The sequence below is a fragment of the Mastigoproctus giganteus genome, chromosome 13, assembly GCF_048544385.1.
Source record: "Mastigoproctus giganteus isolate SK-2022 chromosome 13, ASM4854438v1, whole genome shotgun sequence".
Lineage (NCBI taxonomy): Eukaryota > Metazoa > Arthropoda > Arachnida > Uropygi > Thelyphonidae > Mastigoproctus > Mastigoproctus giganteus.
This window is the reverse complement of record NC_143587.1, coordinates 97,174,656-97,199,268: the sequence shown is the minus strand read 5'-3', so window position 1 is coordinate 97,199,268 and position 24,613 is coordinate 97,174,656. Positions and strand designations below refer to the sequence as shown.

The 24,613-nt window shown below is 36.3% G+C and overlaps 1 protein-coding gene across 1 annotated transcript in view; it reads right to left on the bottom strand.

Annotated features, from left to right (window-relative positions):
- LOC150076274 (vacuolar protein sorting-associated protein 37A-like) overlaps positions 1-24,613 on the bottom strand; it is a 186,457-nt gene that overhangs the window by 10,082 nt on the left and 151,762 nt on the right. The window contains exons 8-10 of the mRNA XM_090387453.1: positions 12,980-13,038; positions 8,213-8,375; positions 2,355-2,404 (exon numbers count right to left, since the gene is read on the bottom strand). Of these exons, the coding sequence (XP_090243579.1) occupies positions 2,355-2,404; positions 8,213-8,375; positions 12,980-13,038 (272 nt within the window). The remainder of the gene's footprint in view (positions 1-2,354; positions 2,405-8,212; positions 8,376-12,979; positions 13,039-24,613) is intronic.

The window sequence follows — 24,613 nt, the reverse complement described above, 5'->3', positions numbered from 1 at the left end:
ATCTGATTGCACAATTACCCCCAGGTATTTTTCATTCTGTACCATTCTGAGTGTAGTATCACACAGCTGATACATTTCTCTGGGGTTACTGTTACCCATATGCAGTACTTTGCATTTGTCAATGTTAAACTTCAGTTGCCACTTCTCAGCCCATCTGTCCAACTTTTCTAAATCCTGTTTCAGTAGCATACTGTCATTACTACCATTAACAACCCTGCCAACCTTCGTATCATGTGCAAACTTGGACTTTAAGCCTAATATGCCTTTATCAATATCACTGATAAATATACAAAACAACAATGGGCCCAACACCGAACCCTGGGACTAACTGATGATGTTACCAACAGCAAATTCTAAATGGGAAGCATTCGAGGAATTAATCTTGGAAGCTACTAGACTTTTCATACCAACTAAGAAATACTGTTCAAGGTTTAAGCCTAAATAGATGTCAAATGAACTAATGATACTTGTGGCAGAGAAGAAAAATGCATGAAATCCATATAAATTATCAGGCGACACAGAAGCCTATAGTAGATATAAGCTAGTCTGTAATCAAAGTCACAAAGGAGGTTAGGCAGGCGGAGGTTAGGCATCTTGTCAATATCCTGTGATATTGACAAATAAAATGAAATATTTCAATGCACATATTAAATTATTTTTTAATAGGTTGAACAAATTATGCTAATTTTTTTAAAAATAAATCATAGTAAATATACAGTATCCTAATAAAATATCTGATTAATTGCCACGATACTTGTCAAACAAGATGCATGGGAGCTGCATTACCCTCCAAAACAGTATCTGGACATAGTTTATTGTACCTTCTAGAATCTAGATAAACAAATGATCAGACTAGTACACAAGAAAAGAGTACGAACCATGAAAGTTGATTGTTCTCATCACCAGCTTGTACAGCCAAGCTTACTGATTTCAAAAGGAGTGTTACTGCTGGATGTCAAACTGCTGACTTATTGAGTTATGCAATTGGCAACAGCTTACACCATCCAGAAATGCACAAGAAGATTAAGGAAACTCATTCTGTGAGCAAAAGGTAACTCACAAGAATGGTGTAACGATATTGTACCTAGAATTTAAGGTGTAAACAGAGGAGTGGTCTGTATGAACATGCTACATATGGAGCTTCCCAGACTCACTTTTCATGAGAGCAGTAATGCATATGCCAAACATCACCAACTGCAATCAGTGATCTCCCATGAAAAGTGAGGCTGTAAAGCATCATATATAAAATGTTCAGACCTCTCCTTTGTTTACACCTTAAATACTTGGTACAAGATTGTTATACTACCCTTGTGGTTCACAAAAACACTCATTATCCCTTACTTTTAAAACAGACACAATATTAATAAATGTATTATTAACAATATTAATAAATGCATTAATTATATATTTCAAGTTCTAATCCATTACAGTTGTGCCCCCGTATCTGCTGATTCAGTTACCAGCGGTTAACCCCGGAAAAAAACGAAAAAACTTAATACTACTTGCATGTCCAATACGATGCTTCCCTTTATTTTTTACGATGTTGATTTTAAATCGAATAGCTTCCCTTTATTTTTTACAATGTCGCGTATGGTTTGGTCACAAACATTATAATGGCTCGTTAGAGATTTAACAGATGCACCGTTTTCAAACTTTTGAATAATTTCAAGTTTTTGTTTAATTTGAAAGCACAACTCTTGTGGTTGCCCATCATTTTTGCAATTTCTAAACAAAAAAAAAAAAAAATCCGACATCCCTGACATAAATAACGAAACAAAATGTCTTTTTGCAGTGTGACGGAACACAACAATCGACAGAACGCACTAAATCAAACTAAACATTTGGTCTCTCTTTTTTCTTTGTTTTGAGCGGTAGGTGTGAAGACAGTGGGGGTTGCAAGATAATAGGTACACTCATCTCCCAATGACAACTTATAATGCCGGTTCTTGTCGCTTATTTACGACTTGCAAAATATCTGTTTATACCTATTCTAGTTATTACCAGAATTTTATGATTGCTGGTTGTTTTTTTTTTAATTTGAAGTCTTGAAGTATCCCAGTTAATCCAATCCCGGTAAATCGTGAGTCTGCTGTACTTTATTAATACCGTATTTAATGTTGGTGAGGTCTTACTGTGCATTTAATTTATCAATTACTTTATTATACATATGTATGTACAAGAAAATTACGTTAGATATATAGGGGGTCAGCATGTGTTTGCTTATATCCGTGGTTTCAGCCATCCACGGTAGATCTTGGAACATATTCCCTGCAGATACAGGGGTCTTACTGTATTTATTAGTATGCAGAAAAGGAATGACTGTCACTGAATGGCTTTGAAAGCATGCTACTTACCTGTCGTATTGACATAAATTTCTGCAAAAATTCTTCTGTAGAAAAGTTTCCTGCAAGACAGTTCCAATTTTTTTAAAAAAAATTAACAGAATAAAAATCATGAAAAAAAAAAAAAAAACACACACAACAACAACAATCATCTGATAAGGAATTTGCTATGTTAAAAGCAAACAGCTTAACAGATACTGTATAAAACAAAATTATATGTAAAACAATGTTACAATAATAGCTAAAAGTTACACAACAGGCAGCATATATACTGGCAATTTACCATACAGATTACAATCGAATCACGTTAATACAAAGTTCACGGGACCTAAATTTTCATGTTTTGTAATAACGGGGTCCCCCAAAAGTGTCATAATTTTACCCCCTTTTTTTTTGGCGCATACTATATATCAAAGAATAATAATAAATAATAATATTGAAAATAAATAAAAAAATTAATTTAAATGAATAAAATAAAATAATAAAAACAAAAGCCTTGTCTAACAATACAGTAATAGGAATAACACACTTTTTAAAGATTTTATTTTATTTGTAACTAAGAGAAAAGCAATTAACGGAAATGAAAATATTGTACAGTATATATTTTGATATATACAATATTTTAGTATCACAGTAAAAAGAAGTACGATATCAATATAAAAGGAGACATACAAACCATTAAACTTTTAATAAATTAATCTAATTTAAAGAAAGAATCCAACTTTACACAGTTTTTGTCCTATATGCATTTTTTAACTACAGCAAATATATTATCAAATGTAATAGTTTCTTTATAAATGTTACTGCAGGCCAATACATTCTCTATTACGCTCAATGCATTTTGGGCATCTTCTTTGGATGGCAGTGTGTGTGTGTGTGTGTGTGTGTGTGTGTGTGCGCGCGCGCGCGCGCACGCTTCTTCACTTTCGCTGGTAACAAAAACATCACTGTTTTGCTTGGTGCTCAGCAGCTCTTCTGGTGTTGCATTGCTGTGGTAGAAACTACATCATGTACCTTCATAAACTCTTCAACTTTGCCAACAAAATCCATATGCTCCTTCAAATTCTCCCAATTCCTTAATGTTGCTATCACATTCGTCTGCTGGTCCATGTTTTTCGATGATATTCTCTCCAAAGTCACTCTTTCTGAAGAAGTTGATTATTACACTTGATGCAATACTGTCCCAAGTAATAACAAAATTGTGAATAGCATCCAAGACATTCCAATTTGGCTGCAAGTCGTCCCCCCCCCCTCCTATGTAGAGGATCAAGTACCATATCAGGCAGGCTCATGCTCTCTTGTGATTATAAATAATGCCTTGATCCTAATTCAGTGGCTGCATAAAACTGGTGGTAATGGAGGTAAAAACAACAACCGTATATTTGTCAACTTAAGTGTCTCGGCAGAATGTGCTGTACAACAATCTAGAATCATCAAAATGTTCCTTTTTTTCTGAAGCCATTCTTCTGTCCGCTTTTGATAACCAAGATAAAAATTTTGACCATAAGCCAAGCACTACTACTGGTCGCAATAACAGGGAAGTTGGTTAACTTCTTGAAAACATCTTGGCTTGGAAAACTTACCATTGGTAAGTTTTCCAAGCCAAGTGGGCATAGTTATGTAGATAATTTGCCTTTTCTTGCAAAATCAGACCTAATATTGGCAAATTAGATGCACACATTTGTTTTGTTGGTACCACTTGAAAAGTTTTGTTTCAAGCACCTCGTGTTTTGCACCACGAATTCGTATCACTGGCACTTCAAGTTTATTTATTTATTTTTTTTTGGTTTTTCAGTATTGCAGATAAAGTAGGTAAAGGGATGTATTCCTTTGCAACGTCCACTTTGCTTCATTCCAACCTATCAGCCTCTTGTATAATTTTCAGTTTAATTTCCAGGCTTAATTCTAACAGTTTACATTTTGTCGGCATAACATTACTAAATGAGATTTAATATAAATAAATAAAATGGCACAAAATATAGATTATGCTGTAGCAAAAGACTCTTTGAACTGGCATAACAATTGCAACTGACCAATTCCCACGGAGAGCGAGGGAGTGTACGTAAACAACTTAAAAACTGTTTTTATTCTTTTGTTAATTTAACATCTCATCTTTCACAATGATGTTTTTCAGAGTGCACTTAAGTTGTAGCTACCATAAACTGGTTTTGTTTACACAAAACTAAATTCTAACAAGTCAGTACCATCCTTCGGGAAGAAGGGAACCAGGTGACCAGAGGTAATAAGAGGGACAATAATCAGACAGCTGTGCCAAGATTTGTATTTAACATGCAAACTAACAATATTTATTTCTCATGAAGTGAAAATGAACCTTGCAATATATTATTAACTGAATTTTGTAATAAATTAATACATGTACATAGAAAAGCCCAACCTTTCGCAGGGGAATGGTATGTGCTTTATATAAATGAATACTTTGTATAAACCAAGTTTGTATTAATGAGATTTTACTTTATTTAGAAAGATGTTTCTGCATTTGAGTTTTTTGTTATCAAAAAATATGCTGTGTCAGCAGTAATAAGTCAAAGATACTGATAAACTGTCAATTTTTCAGGCCCACGGTTACTTCAAAATTTTCTCATCTAGACCCCCAACATAAAAATAACTGCTCACAGGTATATAAGCAAATGCAGAATAAAAAAAATTGTTCTGAACAAATTTCCTAGGCACCTATTAATCTCTGAGATGTGATTTACAGACAATTCTTCAAAGAAGGGGCTGATTAATTTGTCAATTTAATGGAGAGGAATTGAATTGGTCAATTTAAAAATCTTTTAATCTCACATCTCTTCCATCATGAAGTATGATTGTTGTCTTTTGATGGTATGATGGACATCACGGCAAGATCCAATCTTCCTTACATTTTAAGAGTATGGCTCTAAAACGGTGTTTGCAGGCCAGCCACTAGATAGTCCACGAGACTGAACCTATTGATAACTCTCTAGGAGGCTTCCAGATCAGCTAGTTTAATCAAGCCTCTAATCAGCCAGATAGTGACTGGAGGGAGTCCAAGTAGTGTGTATGTGGGGGCATTATTGAGGCCACATTATGTCAAGGGGCTGGGTATATTCTTACCATGTGTATGCCATATCCAAAAATTTCATTACTTCATCCAGCAAGTCCTTTCCACCTTTTATTACTTCTGAATACACCATGAAATGTCAAAATAATAGAAAAAAACTTATCTGTGAAAAGATCTAAACTTCTAAACACTTCCTTATTCATTTCACAAATATACATGGTCTTAGTTCTAATATCAATGATGTCCATTTCCACTTAGTCTGCCAAACAAAAAGGTACTTTTTCTGACAGAAACCCAGTTATCAATTGATTTAACCACAGCTCATCACAGTTGTCAGAATTATTTGCTGTACGATTCCTTTTGCTTCAAAGGTGGTACTTGTGCATAAGTCCATTCTGATATTCCCTGCCAGAGACAGTTTCATTTGGAATCACCTCTCCTCGATTTTCTCTGGCTTAAAATCTTGCTACCACATTCGTCAAATTTATCTGTTGTCTCTTTCACTCTCTCAACTCCACTGATCGCTTGGAACTCTGGCTTTCTCTCTTTGAAACTTGACTTTTTATAGTCCAACTTTCCTAACAGTGAGGTAATTTTCCTTGGTGATTTTAATGTTCACAACTCCAGCTGGCTTCTGTTTTCTAGCCACACAGACCCACCTGGCCAAGATGCCGAGGCTTTTGCAATTACTAATGCTCTTGCACAGATTGTTCATTTACCTACCGTCCAGAATACCAGACATCCTAATCATGCAGCCGACTCACTTGATCTTTTTCTCACAAACAACCCTTCTGAGTACACAGTTTGAGGTAAGTGGTCCTCTAGGCACCTCAAATCACAACCTAGTAATGATCTCTTCACCAATGGAACCTTTCTCTCATGTCCATTCTCAACCTTGTGTTGTTTGGCATTAGAAGAACGCAAAATGGGGTGATCTGCAAGATTTCTTTTCTTCTTTTTCGTGGTCGGACTACTGTTTCACATCTTCAGATGTCAATATTTGCTCAGATCGTGTCAGTGACATTATTCTTGTAAGGATCCTTTATTCCACACTACACTTTAAAATCTCATCCTTTTTTTTAAACCTTGGTCTTCCGATAAACGTGTTAAGGCTGTTCAAGAGAAGAATGCTGCATATTGTAATTGGCTTGTTTCCAAATCTCCAGGTTCATTTTCTGCCTACACCAAAGCTCGCAAAAACTTCAAAGCAGTTATTAATCAGCCCATGCTAGATTTTGAACAATCTAAAAGTAGGGAAATCCAAATGGTAGCCGAGCATTTTGGTCTTTTGCCAAAACTATTGGCTGCAACTTTTGCCCATCTCTTATTGAAATCACATAACTTAGGTGATTTTAATCCTTATAAAACTCAGTTCTGTCTTATATCTCACAAAAAGGATTCTTCTGCTCCTATGCTTATCTTCAATTACACTCTGATTTCTAGGCAAGATCATATATCTCTATTGAGAATTATTGTGACTTCTAATCTCTCTTGGCATAAGCACATTACAAATATTGCTTCCTCTGCATCTAAAAAACTGGGTTTTCTCTTTCACTCTCAGCATTACTTTTCTTCCAAACAGCTGTTCACTCTGTACAAATCACAAATCCACCCTAGCATGGAATACTGTTTCCACATCTGGGGCAGTGCTCCCAAAACCTCTCTCAAGCTTCTAGATTCCATTCAAAAGAGGGAAGTTAGTTAATTAATGACTCATCTCTAACCCAGTCTCTCCACTCTGTCTCATACATGTTGTTTCTGATGCATGCTTTTTCTGTAGGTACTTCCATGGGCACTGTTCTTCTGAATTGGCTTCTATAATTCCCCCTCTCTCTCTTCCAAATGAGTCTGAATACGTTCCACACACATCCTTCTACTGTTCAACCAGAAACTCACAGAATTAACTTTTCTTCCCCATTTATTTGTTCAACCTTCCTTCATACATATTCCATGAAAATTACAATCTACAGAAGTTCAAGTCTAATGTCAACAAATATCTTCTTTCATCTCCTCAACTTTCAAACAATGCACAGTACTATATTTTTCCATTAAAAAAAAAAGTGAAAGTCCAGTATACCTGTCATTTTGGGAAAAAACTATTTTTCTCATTTATGCTTAGCTTTGATTTCTGATCTTTAGATTTGTAATCTTGAATTTTAAATTAGTGATCTGATCTTAAACTTCAAGATAATATTGTTCCCAAAGCTGAGATCACACCCAAAAAAACCAGCTATCCCTTAATGAATAATCAAATGAAGAGAAAATTTATTAGCCACACAATTACACAAAAATAATGTTAATATTGTGGTATAATTTCAGGGATAATTAATTTTCTCTTGATGGAAATAACCCACAAACATGATGTGGTTTGTTTAAAAACACAATTCAAGAATGGATCAAATATTTCCAGGCATTATTCTTCTTCTGAACAATAACTATAATTTCTCCACTATTTAAATCCAATAGAACACATGTCAAGCTAGCCATATTAAGTTGTGAATTAATAAATTTTCCTCACTTCATGAAACAGCCTGCCTTATTATCATCTTCTCAGAAAACCACTATCTTCAGAGTTAATCAAATGACAATAAGTACCTTTCTCTCTTCCCAAATTTTAATCATTTCACAGGAGTAAAAGGACAATAATTATTAACCCATAAACATTTGCAATTAAGACTGCCTTAAAAAAATTATTTTATTCAATTAATTTCTCAACCTATTCACATTTTTAAAACTGACACCAGAAATACTGACTAATTTGGTTTCAGTTTAATTATACATGGTACAAATGGAATCAGATATCTGAAATTCCATCCCATATCAGTACCTTCAAGATAGTCTTCAGCTATTCTCTCTGATTCTTCTTCAGCATCAAGTGCTGCAACTTGAAGACGATCTTTTAAAGTATGAGGATTATATGCTTGGGAGAACATGTCAAACAACTGGCAGGCATCATCAAATTGTTTTTGCAATGTTCTAAGGTTATCCAGCTAAAGAAAAAAAATCATTAAAATATATATTTCAATATATAAAATATTTTTATATATATTATAAAACTTAAACCCTGACCTTTATCATTTCTTATTTATAGGCCAAAATAATTAAAATTACTATAAAGTGAATAATAATAATTATGTATTATGTTATCAAAAGGAACAGTGCACTAAAGAATAAGCATATTTTATATAATGGTTAATATTTCATACAGTAGATTCCAGATTATGCAGGGGGAAAGGAAAATAATTTTGCCTAGCTAATCAAAATCCTGGATAATCCACAAAATGAAAGAAAAACTCTTGAATGTGACAAAAATTAAATATATTTATAAATACTGCATTCATATTCATAAAAGTATACTATAACATAAGAAGATTATAAGAACATGTTTTTGAAAAATAAAACAATGAAGTTTGCTGTTTTTTCTTGTGATTTACTTTCCTGCAAATGCACTATGTAAATTTTGAAGCAGTATCTTGTCAGTGAGAATAGTATGTCTTTATTTTTCAATGCAGTCAAGCAGAGACTCATTAAAGTTGACACTTTAGCACCTTTTTCGGGTTTATCGATGAGCTAAGTTTTTGTTCAACAGAATGACTCTACTACTCCAATGTTAAAATGGAACTCCTTTTCCATTTTAACACTGATGCAAAAAACAATCCAAAGAGAGTGCTAAATTTACATACAGTAGTAGAGGAACTACAAAATGTAAATAAACAGCATCTGTAATAGATTCCAGGCATTTTTTTTTTTTTTTTTTGTTATCTGACGTAAGACTGTAGCGATCCCAGTTAATCAGGAACCCACATTATCTTTCCTCAGATAAGTTTAGAGTCTATTATACAACTTTAATTTGCAAATATTGAAGCAGTATCACAGCACAGAATTATAAATGAGGCTACAGAAGTAGAACTGTTATTTACAAATGGGAGACAGTTGGCTGCCAAAGCTGCAAACATAAACAAGAGAAACTGCATTTTGTGAAAATAAGAGATCTCTGAAAAGACCATCATGTTTTCCAGAAGTTGGAGACTCACTCAAGGGATCCTAGAATGTATTGGAGCAATTGCGAGTACTCATATGCATACTGTACACAGTATTCCATCAACAGAATTCCACAGGTTAGTGGTCACCAACAAAGCAACTACACAGTAAATGCAATATATTCAGTAGAACTGGCCTTTTCATCAGATAGAAGAACTTGAGCGTCGAAATGAAGGTTCATTGAAATCATAATTTCTACTGCCATAAGAAACGAATGTCTTCACAGAAATTAGTAATAAGTTTTTCAAGGTCTTTAATGATTTTAAAGTACATGGTCTTATTAACAGGGTGTCTTATTCTTCTTATCCATTTTTCACAATATGAGACCTTGTCCTGATGAGCAACCTGACTGGCATCAGTTCCCAAACAATCACCTAATGGATGATAAAATAATCTGAGTCATAAATATAAATAAAATATGTAAACAAGTTTAAAGTAGGCAATAAAATAATGTTTCATTTGTTTTACAGATTTATAATCCAAGTCAGATTTAATGTTAGCTTTAATCTAATTTTATAATCAAAAAAAAAAAATCTGATTCTCTTCATCTTCCCAAAATTTTTGGGTAGTATCTGTCAGTTTCATTTTTAGATATGGGGTTATGCTAGGAGGGGTTATGCTATTAGTTAATTAGGACGGGTTATGCTATTATTATTATATTAGTTAAGAAACACATAAAAACCAAGGAAGTGAAGCCAGTCGACATCGCCGGACAGTGCAGTGTTGAGTCAGTTTGGTGTGACATAAGCATTGGGAGATCAAAATTGAGTAGGAGTGTGCTATAGGCCTAATGACTCTGATGAGTATAATAAGGAACTGTACAGGGAAATAGAGTGGGCCAGTAAATCAGAGAGTCTTATAATGGGAGATTTTAATTTCCCAGATATTGACTGGAATTTGGGAGCTGGTTACTCACACACTAGCAGGGCTTTTGTGGATTTATTGGATGATTGTTTTCTACATCAGCATGTTCGGGAGGCAACTAGAGGGAGTAATACTCTTGATTTGATTATCAGCAGTGATTCTTCATGCATTAAGAATCTGCAGATAAATGAACCACTAGGTGGCAGTGATCACAGTGTGCTGAAGTGGGATTTACTCAAAGAGGTAACTACCATTAGGGGTAAAGGGAAGGGTTATTGCTTCCGTAAAGGTGACTACGATGGACTGAGACAGTATTCAAATTCTATACAGTGGGACCAACTGATGATGTTACCAACAGCAAATTCAAAATGGGAATCATTCAAAGAACTTATCTTGGAAGCTACTAGGCTTTACATACCAACTAAGAAATATTGTTCAGGGTTTAGGCCAAAATGGATGTCAGATGAACTAATGAGGCATATGGCAGAGAAGAAAAATGCATGGGATACTTACAAATTAACACATGACACAGAAGCCTATGATAGATACAAGTTGATATGCAACCAAGTTACAAAGGAGGTTAGAAAGGCAAAGGCAGATTACGAGAAATCCTTGGCAAGGGATGCAAAGAAAAACAGCAAAGAGTTCTTTACTTATGTTAACTCTAGAAGGAAGGGGATGAATCAGATTGGTCCACTTGATATTGATGGGTCAACTGTTGATGATCCTGCTCAGGTAGCTAACAAACTAAATGAATAATTTGCATCGACATTCAAAGGGGAATGCCAGAGGTGTATTCAACTCTAGCAGTAAGCTACAGAATCTTGAAATAACTGGGAGTAAAGTGGAGGAGAAACTGTTGAAGATAAACACAAGAAAGGCACCCGGGGTGGATGGGATCTATCCAGTTATATTAAAGGAGGCAGCAAAGGAAGTAAGCAAACCCTTAGCCATAATTATGAGAGCTTCCTTGGACTCAGGGGAGGAACCCATAGACTGGAAATGTGCAAATGTAACCCCAATATACAAAGGAGGATCAAAGGCTGACACAAGTAATTATAGACCTGTGAGCTTAACTTCTGTTCCAGGAAAATTAATGGAGGCACTGGTTAAAGAAGCACTGCAGGATCATTTAGACAAGACTTCAGTTATAGCTAAGACACAGCATGGTTTTGTTAAGGGGAAGTCTTGCCTGACCAACTTGATTGGATATTATGATGCAGTCACAAAAGAACTGGATACAGGGAATAACTTTGATATTATATACTTGGATCTTAGAAAGGCTTTTGATACTGTTGCACATGGAAGACTGTTACACAAATTGGAGCAGTGTGACATTGGAGGCAAATTGCTGCTATGGATAAAGGGGTGGTTGAGGGGGAGAAGACAGAGAGTGGTAATCAATGGACACTGCTCATCGTGGACTAATGTTATTAGTGGAGTCCCTCAGGGCTCAGTGTTGGGTCCATTATTGTTTTCTGTATTTATAAATGATATTGATGATGGTATATCAAGCTTAATGTCCAAGTTTGCAGATGATACAAAGGTTGGCAGGGTTGTCAAGGACACTACTGACACTATGCTGCTGCAACAGGATCTGGAAAGGTTGAGCAGATGGGCTGAGAGGTGGCAAATGAAGTTTAACATTGGCAAATGTAAAGTACTACACATGGGAAACAGCAACCCCAGAGCAACGTATCAACTCTGTGGTACTACACTGACAGTGGTAGAGAATGAAAGGGACTTGGGGGTGGTTGTGCAGGCAGATATGAAGTTCTCTGAGCAGTGCAGACGGGCTGCAAGAGTAGCTCATGGAGTCAATGATATACAGGAATTTTTCCAGCAGGGATAAGGAGGTGATTATTCCCTTGTATAAGGCAATGGTCAGGCCACACCTAGAGTACTGTATACAGGTCTGGAGGCCTCATTTCAAGAAGGATGTAGAGCTGCTGGAACGAGTACAGAGAAGGGCAACAAGATTAGTGAATGGAACAAAGGGGTGCTCTTACGAAGAAAGGCTTAAGTTTTGCAAATTACAGTGTCTGGAGACTAGGCACCAGCGAGGTGATCTGATAGAGGTGTATAAAGCCTTGAATGGTTTACGCATGCTCAATGCTGATGGGATTCTTCCTCTAGCTCAGAAAAATCACCTGAGAGGGCATAAATTCAAATTGAGGAAAGACAGATGTAGGATAGACGTGAGGAAATTTGCCTTTAGCCAGCGGGTGGTTGGTTGGTTGGTGGAACAGACTTCCATCCCTTGTGGTGGAGGTTGATAGCCTAAATAAGTTTAAGGCTCAGCTGGACAGGTATTTGGAACGAACAGAGGGGTGAAGTGGAAGTGGGTTTTTTTTTTTTTTTTTTTTTTTTTGGCTGATGCTGCAAAGCTTGCTTTCTTGCATCAAATGCCTCTACTAATGCTAATGCTAATGCTAATATTAAATATAACAATGAAACAGACATAGCTAAGTAGAAAAAATTTGAAGGGGGGGGGGGGCAGAGAGACTCAAGCAAAACTGTTTGCCTGACATCAATTCTGACCCTACTTAGTGAGTTAATCTTTCTCTAAATTTATAAATTTCCAGTTCTACAAAATTAGGTGATCTAATTACTAATATTTTGTTTTGGATAAATTTTTTTCTTTTATGTATGTTTTATGATTAAATCAAACTTTGTGTAAGAGACTTACCTGGTCCAAAACCCTATTTTTTTTTTCTTCTATCATTGGCTTTTGATTAAGGTTTTCTCCTATACAAGAAATAAATCCATAATTATATAAAACTGCATACAAGTATGATCATAAAGTACAAAGATTTGATTTTTATTTTAAAAATATAATATTTACAGATAACTGCATTTAAAAAAAAAAAAATAAATAATGAATTTTTTAAAACAATGATCTTGGCTTTCCTCATATTTTTTTCATTGGTTATTTAATTGTAAAAATGCTTCTGTTTCATTGGAAAAATCAGTGTACCATCAGTGAGTTCTTTAGTTTCAGAAAAAATTAGAAATTAAATGGCACAAGGCCAGATAAATAAGGAAGATGCTATAAAACAGTGTTTGGAAAAGTATTCAACAATTTTTGTTGCATAATGAGCAAGAAAATTATAGTGGAGTAATTAATCAATCTGCTGACGAGGCTACTAGGAGACGGTCGTGTTCGAAGCCGCTAAGTGGATTTTTCTTATTTATTGATTTGAAATTGTTTTTCTAAAACTTTTGATTTAAATTTAGTAGTATAACATTATTTTGTGACTTTCTGATTAATTTGGTGTATTTATTCTTTACTCGGCCTTGTAATTGCATAAAAGTATCGGTAAGGGTATCCACGTGTTTGCAACTCCACTGAACGAGAAGTTCTTTAGCCACATTTAGCCGCTTGCTTGAATATTTTTTACATCGAATTATTTCTGTAAGTAGCTTATAGACCTAGTAAGGATCGTTAGTTTATTCTGAATTGAGGCAGCGAGATTTGAAAGTTAATTAATACTTAAGTGTCCGTAGATATAAAGTTCGTAAGTTCCCGCCTTTGTGATACGATAGTTATATACCGTACTAGATAGCGTTAGTTGAATTTCGTTAGCAGTTAAATTGTACTTTTAAATAAATACATACAACGACTTAGATTACAAACATAACATAATTAATTATATTTAACATAATTAATAACATAACATAATTAATTAATAAATTAATAGAATCATGACTCAGACCAGAGCAGCAAAGCAAAATGCTCAAGCTAATGGAAGTGCTGTGGCTCAGAGCAGAACTGAGGGGGGGGCAGTTGTCCTCCGACTCACAGCCTTATAAAATGCACTGTTTGCTTGATGTTTGCAGAGCAATCGGGTACGGGACATGATACTGCCATGGGGGATGTCTTTGTGTGTGCGCGATGCAAGGAGTATCGATATCAGGCAACAACTCAGCGTTCTTGTGGGCCTATATGAGAGCTTGAAGGACAGGGTGGATGCCCTCGAAGAAACTAAATTGAGGGGCCCATCAAGCTCTCAGCTGCCCACATCAATGCCAGACTTGCACTTGGGCATCACGTGACACAGAGGCAACCCCCAAAGCAGAATGCGCTGGTCCCGAAGGAACTAGTAGTTGTTGGTGACTCTATTGTCAGGGAAACGGGGTACATGCTTTGTAAAAAGGATAGGTGGAACAGGACCAGAATGTCTACCAGGGGCAAAGGTTGATGACGTTGTAGAGCGAATATCATCTTTTAAGGGCACAAAAGGTGATATAGTTGTACACGTTGGCACTAATGATATTAAGAGTAGGAGACCGGCAGAATTACTTAACAAGTACAGGTCACTGCTGAACAAAAGCCGAGAATTAGGATTGAATTTGAAAGTGTCTGCAATTCTGCCCAGACACGATAGGAGGGAGTATATGATGAGAGCCTTGTCGATCAATTCGGCCCTGGAAAGATTGTGCAAGGCTGAAGGGGTAGAATTTTTTTCAGCCTGGACTGTACTTGTTAACAGGAGAGATTGCTTCTACAGGGATGGGATACACTTAAATAGAAAGGGTGCAAGAATATTTGCTGATGCTATCGAGGCAGTGTTAGGTGTGTCGGAAAACTGCTAGCTTGGGGGGAGACAAAGACCAATAGATTGACAGTAGCCACTGGCAGAGGTGAAAGAGATTCTTGCACTGCTTCTATTGGAATGAACAGAAGCCTGAAAAACAAGATGCAGGATATTTCAGAGACTGCTGGGAGCCATTGCGGTACAAGTAAACACATGGGTTGTGTTAGGGTAGCTAAGAATAGAAACAGGTGCAGGTATACTTGCGTGTACACCAATGCTAGGAGTTTAGTAAACAAATTTGATGAATTTGAGGTATTGCTCAAAACATCAAAGGCAGATATTGTTGGGATATCAGAGACGTGGTGTCACACAGATATAAGGGATGCAGAACTGCAATTTGGGGAGTACAACTTCTACAGAAAGGATAGACAGGATAGGAAGGGGGGGAGGGGTTATGCTATTAGTTAAGAAACACATAAAAACCAAGTAAGTGAAGCCAGTCGACATCGCTGGACAGTGCAGTGTTGAGTCAGTTTAGTGTGACATAAGCATTGGGAGATTAAAATTGAGAGTAGGAGTGTGCTATAGGCCTAATGACTCTGATGAGTATAATAAGAAACTGTACAGGGAAATAGAGTGGGCCAGTAAATCAGAGAGTCTTATAATGGGAGATTTTAATTTCCCAGATATTGACTGGAATTTGGGGGCTGGTCACTCACACACTAACAGGGCTTTTGTGGATTTATTGGATGATTGTTTTCTAATCAGCATGTTCGGGAGGCAACTAGAGGGAGTTTTTTTTTTTTTTTGTTTTTTTTTTTGATTTGGTAGTTGTTGGCGCATCGGCTTCTGTGGCCATATTGCACCTCCCAAGGTTTTTGCAGTGCTTTGATCCAAGCCCGAGGCGGGAATCGAACCCGCGACCTTTGGGTTGCCGGGCAGGTACTTTACCCACTCGGCTAGCCCGGTCGGCCCTAGAGGGAGTAATACTCTTGATTTTATTATCAGCAGTGATTCTTCATGCATTAAGAATCTGCAGATAAATGAACCACTAGGTAGCAGTGATCACAGTGTGCTGAAGTGGGATTTACTCAAAGAGGTAACTACCATTAGGGGTAAAGGAAAGGGTTATTGCTTCCGTAAAGGCGACTATGATGGACTGAGACAGTATTTAAATTCTATACAGTGGGACCAACTGATGATGTTACCAACAGCAAATTCAAGATGGGAAGCATTCAAAGAACTTATCTTGGAAGCTACTAGGCTTTACATACCAACTAAGAAATATTGTTCAAGGTTTAGGCCAAAATGGATGTCATATGAACTAATGAGGCATATGGCAGAGAAGAAAAATGCATGGGATACTTACAAATTAACACATGACACAGAAGCCTATGATAGATACAAGTTGATATGCAACCAAGTTACAAAGGAGGTTAGGCAGGCAAAGGCAGATTACGAGAAATCCTTGGCAAGGGATGCAAGGAAAAACAGCAAAGAGTTCTTTACTTATGTAAACTCTAGAAGGAAGGGGATGAATCAGATTGGTCCACTTGATATTGATGGGTCAACTGTTGATGATCCTGCTCAGGTAGCTAACAAACTAAATGAATATTTTGCATCGATTCACACATGAGGAGTTATTCAGCAAGGGGAATGCCAGAGGTGTATTCAACTCTAGCAGTAAGCTACAGAATCTTGAAATAACAGGGAGTAAAGTGGAGGAGAAATTGTTGAAGATAAACACAAGAAAGGCACCCGGGGTGGATGGGATCTATCTAGTTATATTAAAGGAGGCAGCAAAGTAAGTAAGCAAACCCTTAGCCATAATTATGAGAGCTTCCTTGGACTCAGGGGAGGTACCCATAGACTGGAAATGTGCAAATGTGACCCCAATTCACAAAGGAGGATCAAAGGCTGACACAAGTAATTATAGACCTGTGAACTTAACTTCTGTTACAGGAAAATTAATGGAGGCACTGGTTAAAGAAGCACTGCAGGATCATTTAGACAAGACTTCAGTTATAGCTCGGACACAGCATGGTTTTGTTAAGGGAAGGTCTTGCCTGACCAATTTGATTGGATACTATGATGCAGTCACAAAAGAACTGGATGCAGGGAATAGCTTTGATATTATATACTTGGATCTTAGAAAGGCTTTTGATACTGTTGTACATGGAAGACTGCTACACAAATTGGAGCAGTGTGACATTGGAGGCAAATTGCTGCTATGGATAAAGGGGTGGTTGAGGGGGAGAAGACAGAGAGTGGTAATCAATGGACACTGCTCATCGTGGACTAATGTTATTAGTGGAGTCCCTCAGGGCTCAGTGTTGGGTCCATTATTGTTTTCTGTATTTATAAATGATATTGATGATGGTATATCAAGCTTAATGTCCAAGTTTGCAGACGATACAAAGGTTGGCAGGGTTGTCAAGGACACTACTGACACTATGCTGCTGCAACAGGACCTGGAAAGGTTGAGCAGATGGGCTGAGAGGTGGCAAATGAAGTTTAACATTGACAAATGTAAAGTACTACACATGGGAAACAGCAACCCCAGAACAACGTATCAACTGTGTGGTACTACACTGACAGTGGTAGAGAATGAAAGGGACTTGGGGGTGGTTGTGCAGGCAAATATGAAGTTCTCTGAGCAGTGCAGACGGGCTGCAAGAGTAGCTCATGGAGTATTGTCAATGATATACAGGAATTTTTCCAGCAGGGATAAGGAGGTGATTATTCCCTTGTATAAGGCAATGGTCAGGCCACACCTAGAGTACTGTATACAGGTCTGGAGGCCTCATTTCAAGAAGGATGTAGAGCTGCTGGAACGAGTACAGAGAAGGGCAACAAGATTAGTGAATGGAACAAAGGGGTGCTCTTACGAAGAAAGGCTTAAGTTTTGCAAATTACAGTGTCTGGAGACTAGGCACCAGCGAGGTGATCTGATAGAGGTGTATAAAGCCTTGAATGGTTTTAGCATGCTCAATGCTGATGGGATTCTTCCTCTAGCTCAGAATAATCACCTGAGAGGGCATAAATTCAAATTGAGGAAAGACAGATGTAGGATAGACGTGACGTGCGGAAATTTGCCTTTAGCCAGCGGGTGGTTGGTTGGTGGAACAGACTTCCATCCCTTGTCGTGGAAGTTGATAGCCTAAATAAGTTTAAGGCTCAGCTGGACAAGTATTTTGAACGAACAGAGGGGTGAAGTGGAAGTGGGTTTTTTTTTTTTTTTGGCTGATGCTGCATAAGCTTGCTTTCTTGCATCAAATGCCTCTACTAATGCTAATGCTAATTTCCTTGCTCACACATCACATCTCTTCTTTCTAATTCTATCACTCAGGTCTCTAATGATTTTAAAGTACATGGTCTTATTAACAAAATGACCACTAATATAGATTCTTAATGAATCACACCTTTTGACAAATAATAGTAGCACAACTTTACTTTTACACTTGTCAATCTGAATTTTTTTTCCCCCATAGAAGGCAAGGGAGACCTCTACTCGGATGGTTCCCTGGTGGCTTGTAAATGTAGTCATGCTATGGCAGTTTTGTTTTTAGAATTCTGAATCACAATCATGAATTTCAACCAGTTCTTTTGGATGTTCAACTTTTGTTCCTATCTGATCTGCTGTTAAAAACTTAGGAACAAAGAAGCTGTATAATAATCTTGTCATTTTTAAAATATCAGATATGTTAACTACTATAAGATATTCCAATTTGAAAGGCTATTTCTTAAATTCTTACTCGACAATTATCCCAAATGATGCTTCTAATGCAGGAGACAAATTTGTCATTTGTTGATGTGCACATCTCCCATACCCTGTATCATCCTCAATGATGGTGTAAATCTTTGAAGTGCCTATACTATTCAAATACCCTACCTCTTCATTAAACTTTTTCATGGTATGAGTCAATAATTTCTAGAGTCTGATGCTGATTTCATCAACAGAAAGCAAAACTTTATATATATCATTGTTAAAAAAAAGACAGAAAGTGACATCTCACAGAAGTCGATCATTTAATTCATAGAATGTACCTATTTTAATTTTAATCTTCATCAACAGGGTTTGCCAATGCTCTCTTTCTCTCTCTCTCTCTCTCTCTCTCTTTTCTTTTCAAAAGAATCTCCACTTGCAACCTTGATTGACTGATGGCTAGATTTTCCCAACTTTCAATAATGTGTCTGTGCCACTTGAAAATGAAGTTTTTCTTCAAATGCTTATCTCCATAAATTTCTGATATTTCTTTGACAGTTTCTGTAGTACCCACACCACTTCAAACACAACAGCAAGTAACAAAACATTGCTTATTCTTCAAATCTTTCATTATGTAGCACACAGAACAGTTCACATTACCACACATTTCAGAACTTATAACTGTATCAGATATTCTTGGAAGTACACTCTTTCTCTACTAACAATTCACTGAAACTTGCAAAGTTGTACAGTGAATTGTACAACTTTGTACAGTATTAGTAAATAAATGAACCCATATTATTACAGCTCTGATTCATACTATCTAACTTTGTACAGTGAATTGTACAAACAAAAGAAAAAATAAAGCATTGCACATGCAACCAAAATACTACCAGCAATAATAACAATATTATAGGTCTGCACAAAATAAAATAAAAAGTTTGTTTAATTTAATGGTCAGTTTTGTTTTTTTTAACAAGTCAGTATTGGAACTTTTTGGTCACATCTTGTACATCTATGGAAGAGTGAATAGGCAATCTTTATAGAGAAAGATTTTTTATACACATTCAATCAATACATACAGGCAAATGGTAATAAATGAACCCATATTAATTACTATTCATTGCCATTTGAAGTTAAATAAAATCCAAACTTTATTTCTAACTTTGAAACTGTTTGCATAGTTTTTTTTGTGAAGATGGTTGCACAGCACAAATTTCTTTTTATTTCTGGAAAAAAATTGATTATTTTTGCATTAATAGATTGCATTATTTACTATGTGTAACTTTTAATACAATCTTAAATATTTAAAAAATGCTGCATTTTTACATGTTTTATTTTAAAAAACAAAAAAATATTTGTTCCGCTGAAAAAAAAGTTAAATTCATAAAATATAAACACGAAACTAGCAGATTCTTCCATTTTCACATCAGAGATCTGTTAGAGATCTGTTTCAAAAATACATTTGAAATTTCAAACTTATATTTGCACCTATACCAAATTGCTTTATCAAATAAATAAATAGATAAATCAAAACAATAATGCAACTCCACATGGTTTTCAGTGTGTGCAAACTAATAGCTGATTTTAACTCGGTTTTTTATGCTCATTTCAGAAATGTTATTTGTTTTTTTCTATCAATGTACCATTCTTTCACAAATCACACAAAGTTGATGTCATGGGCTGTATTATTGAATGTATTAAGTTAGGAGTAAATGCTGGAATTCGTAAACTAAATCTTCACATGTAGACAACACTGCCTTCAGTCATTTTTTTCTTGACCTTAAGGACTCCATGCAAATGTAGAGGAATACAATGCAGTGTGAGCTCAGTTTATTTTTGAGGTTATCATGTCAAACTTGTGCTGAAAATTTAGTAAAATGTCCTGACACAAGTGTTTGAATAATCTGAACTTATATTATATCTGAACTTTTGTTATATTTGTGGAAGTTATGTAGTCCTCAAGCAAAGATAAGATATTACAGAATTTGTAAAAAAATGCATACTGTGTTTATTTTAGAATGAAACTCAGTGACCAAGATAAACAAATCTTTTGCCAAACCTGTGTTGAAGCATTGAAATTGTGGAAAAATGGCAAAAAGGCTATGCCATTTGAAATTCCTATGATTTGGCAGGAGTCTACAAGCCACTGTGATGACTGTTACTTTGCTTAGTTAATGTAGAGGAATACAATGCAAAGGATAACAAGGGTGCTATGTATACTAACATCAGTGGTGTCCAACCTTTTCTTACACACGGGGACATATTCAAAGTTAGATTTGTTTCACAGGCTGCAATGAGTGATTCGAGAAAAATTAATTTGTTACATTTTCCATATCTTGTTACATTTAAAAGGAAGTTTCTGTTTTCATGTTACCGCTTTTTATTTTCAGGCTATATATAAAAAATACAAATTTGCAACACTTTTATGTGTAACAAATCTGTCTGATTTATTTTTTTACGCTTTATTGAAATTATAACAATATGAATTACTTTTGTTTTTTAAAAAATTACTTTACTTTTATTTTTTAAAATAATACCTTACTTTTGCATTGAAATGTTCACTTTAGAATATTTGCAAGTTGAAAAGAATCACTGCATTTCAATATTAAGGTGAATAAATAAATATAATGATACACATAAAATTTAAAATATTCGAAAATTTTATTAAGTACAATACAATAACATTTACTGAACAAAAATTAACATTTACTGAGAAGATTGTGGCTGGTTATTTCAGATAATTTTCAAAATTTGGTTGAAATTTTGTGATGCCAATTCTCAACACGGAATGAAGGTGCTCATCTGTTATTATTTCTTTTTAAATATTTATTTGATTTCATGCGTGAAAAATTTGCTCGCAAACATTAGCATTAGCATAGGCATATGATGCAAGAAAGCAAGCTTATGCAGCATCAGCCAAAAAAAAAACAAAAAACCCTTCCACTTCACCCCTCCGTTCGTTCGAAATACCTGTCCAGCTGAGCCTTAAATTTATTTAGGCTATCAACTTCCACAACAAGGGATGGAGGTCTGTTCCACCAACCAACTACCCGCTAGCTAAAGGCAAATTTCCGCACATCTATCCTACATCTGTCTTTCCTCAATTTGAATTTATGCCCTCTCAGGTGATTATTCTGAGCAAGAGGCAGTATTCCATCAGCATTGAGCATGCTCAAACCATTCAAGGCTTTGCACACCTCTATCAGATCACCTCGCCGGTGCTGAGTCTCCAGACACTGTAATTTGCACAACTTAAGCCTTTCTTCATAAGAGCAACCCTTCGTTCCATTCTTTAACCTTGTTGCCCTTCTCTGTACTTATTCCAGCAGCTCTACATTCCTTCTTAAAATGAGGCCTCCAGACGTGTATGCAGTAATCTAGGTGTGGCCTGACCATTGCCTTATATAAGGGAATAATCACCTCCTTATCCCTGCTGGAAAAATTCCTGTATATCATTGACAATACTCCATGAGCTACTCTTGCAGCCCGTCTGCACTGCTCAGAGAACTTCATATCTGCCTGCACAACCACCCCCAAGTCCCTTTCATTCTCTACCACTGTCAGTGTAGTACCAGAGAGTTGATACGTTGCTCTGGGGTTGCTGTTTCCCATATGTAGTACTTTACATTTGTCAATGTTAAACTTCATTTGCCACCTCTCAGCCCATCTGCTCAACCTTTCTAGATCCTGTTGCAGCGTCAGTAGCGTCCTTAACAACCCTGCCAACCTTTGTATCATCTGCAAACTTGGACATTAAGCTTGATATACCATGTATATAAAGTGCTTAGCATCATAATACACAGCCATTTCTGAATAAACAGAAAATTTTTAAGGTGGCATCGTTTTAGGTTATATCTCATATTGTGAATACCTTCACAACGAGTTGCCATGATATTGCACTACTTCGAATAAGTAACGCTTCACCTAAGGAGAAGACTAGTGTTACTTATTCTCAGATAGGTACCACCACCCAGACAGCACTGTTTCAGGGCTATTTGGCCCTTCGTCAGTGAGTGGGTAGGTACCCAAGTGATGCAATGATGGCAAAAACAGTTATGAAGTATAACTCCACAATATGAGAGATGCCTGATGGTGTATGATGTATTTAGACTAAGGCGCATTTAGGGCTAGAGCCTCAAGCTGCGAACAAATTTAGACTATGTATATAAAGTGCTTAGCATCATAATACACAGCCATTTCTGAATAAACAGAAAATTTTTAAGGTGGCATCGTTTTAGGTTATATCTCATATTGTGAATACCTTCACAACGAGTTGCCATGATATTGCACTACTTCGAATAAGTAACGCTTCACCTAAGGAGAAGACTAGTGTTACTTATTCTCAGATAGGTACCACCACCCAGACAGCACTGTTTCAGGGCTATTTGGCCCTTCGTCAGTGAGTGGGTAGGTACCCAAGTGATGCAATGATGGCAAAAACAGTTATGAAGTATAACTCCACAATATGAGAGATGCCTGATGGTGTATGATGTATTTAGACTAAGGCGCATTTAGGGCTAGAGCCTCAAGCTGCGAACAAATTTAGACTATGTATATAAAGTGCTTAGCATCATAATACACAGCCATTTCTGAATAAACAGAAAATTTTTAAGGTGGCATCGTTTTAGGTTATATCTCATATTGTGAATACCTTCACAACGAGTTGCCATGATATTGCACTACTTCGAATAAGTAACGCTTCACCTAAGGAGAAGACTAGTGTTACTTATTCTCAGATAGGTACCACCACCCAGACAGCACTGTTTCAGGGCTATTTGGCCCTTCGTCAGTGAGTGGGTAGGTACCCAAGTGATGCAATGATGGCAAAAACAGTTATGAAGTATAACTCCACAATATGAGAGATGCCTGATGGTGTATGATGTATTTAGACTAAGGCGCATTTAGGGCTAGAGCCTCAAGCTGCGAACAAATTTAGACTATGTATATAAAGTGCTTAGCATCATAATACACAGCCATTTCTGAATAAACAGAAAATTTTTAAGGTGGCATCGTTTTAGGTTACTTATTCGAAGTAGTGCAATATCATGGCAACTCGTTGTGAAGGTATTCACAATATGAGATATAACCTAAAACGATGCCACCTTAAAAATTTTCTGTTTATTCAGAAATGGCTGTGTATTATGATGCTAAGCACTTTATATACATAGTCTAAATTTGTTCGCAGCTTGAGGCTCTAGCCCTAAATGCGCCTTAGCTTGATATACCATCATCAATATTATTTATAAATACAGAAAACAACAATGGAACCAACACTGAACCCTGAGGTACTCCACTAATAACATTAGTCCACGATGAGCAGTGTCTATTAGTTACCACTCTGTCTTCTGCCACTCAACTATCCCTTTATCCATAGCAACAATTTGCCACCAGTGCCGCACTGTTCCAATTTGTGCAGGAGTCTTCCATGTGCAACAATATCAAAAGCCTTTCTAAGATCCAAATAAATAATATCAAAGTTATTTCCTGCATCCAATTCTTTTGTGACTACATCATAGTATCCAATCAAATTGGTCAAACAAGACCTCCCCTTAACAAAACCAAGCTGTGTCTGAGCTATAACTGAATTCTTGTCAAGATGATCCTGCAGTGCTTCTTTAACCAGTGCTTCCATTAATTTTCCTGGAACAGAAGTTAAAGGAGGATCAAAGGCTGACACAATTACTTGTGTCAACCTTTGATCCTCCTTTGTGAATTGGGGTTACATTTGCACATCTCCAGTCTGTGGGCAACTCCCCTGAGTCCAAGGAAGCTCTCATAATTATGGCTAACAGATTGCTTACTTCCTTTGCTGCCTCCTTTAATATAACTGGATAGATCTCATCCACCCCAAGTGCCTTTCTTGTATTTATCTTCAACAATTTCTCCTCCACTTTACTCTCAATTATTACAAGAGCATCTTAGCTCACTGCCAGTGTTTACTTCATCTATGGCATTCTCCTTCCTGAATAACTCCTCACATGTGAATGTAGATGCAAAATATTCATTTAGTTTGTTAGCTACCTGAGCAGGATCATGAACAATTGAACCACTGATATCAAGTGGACCAATTTGATTC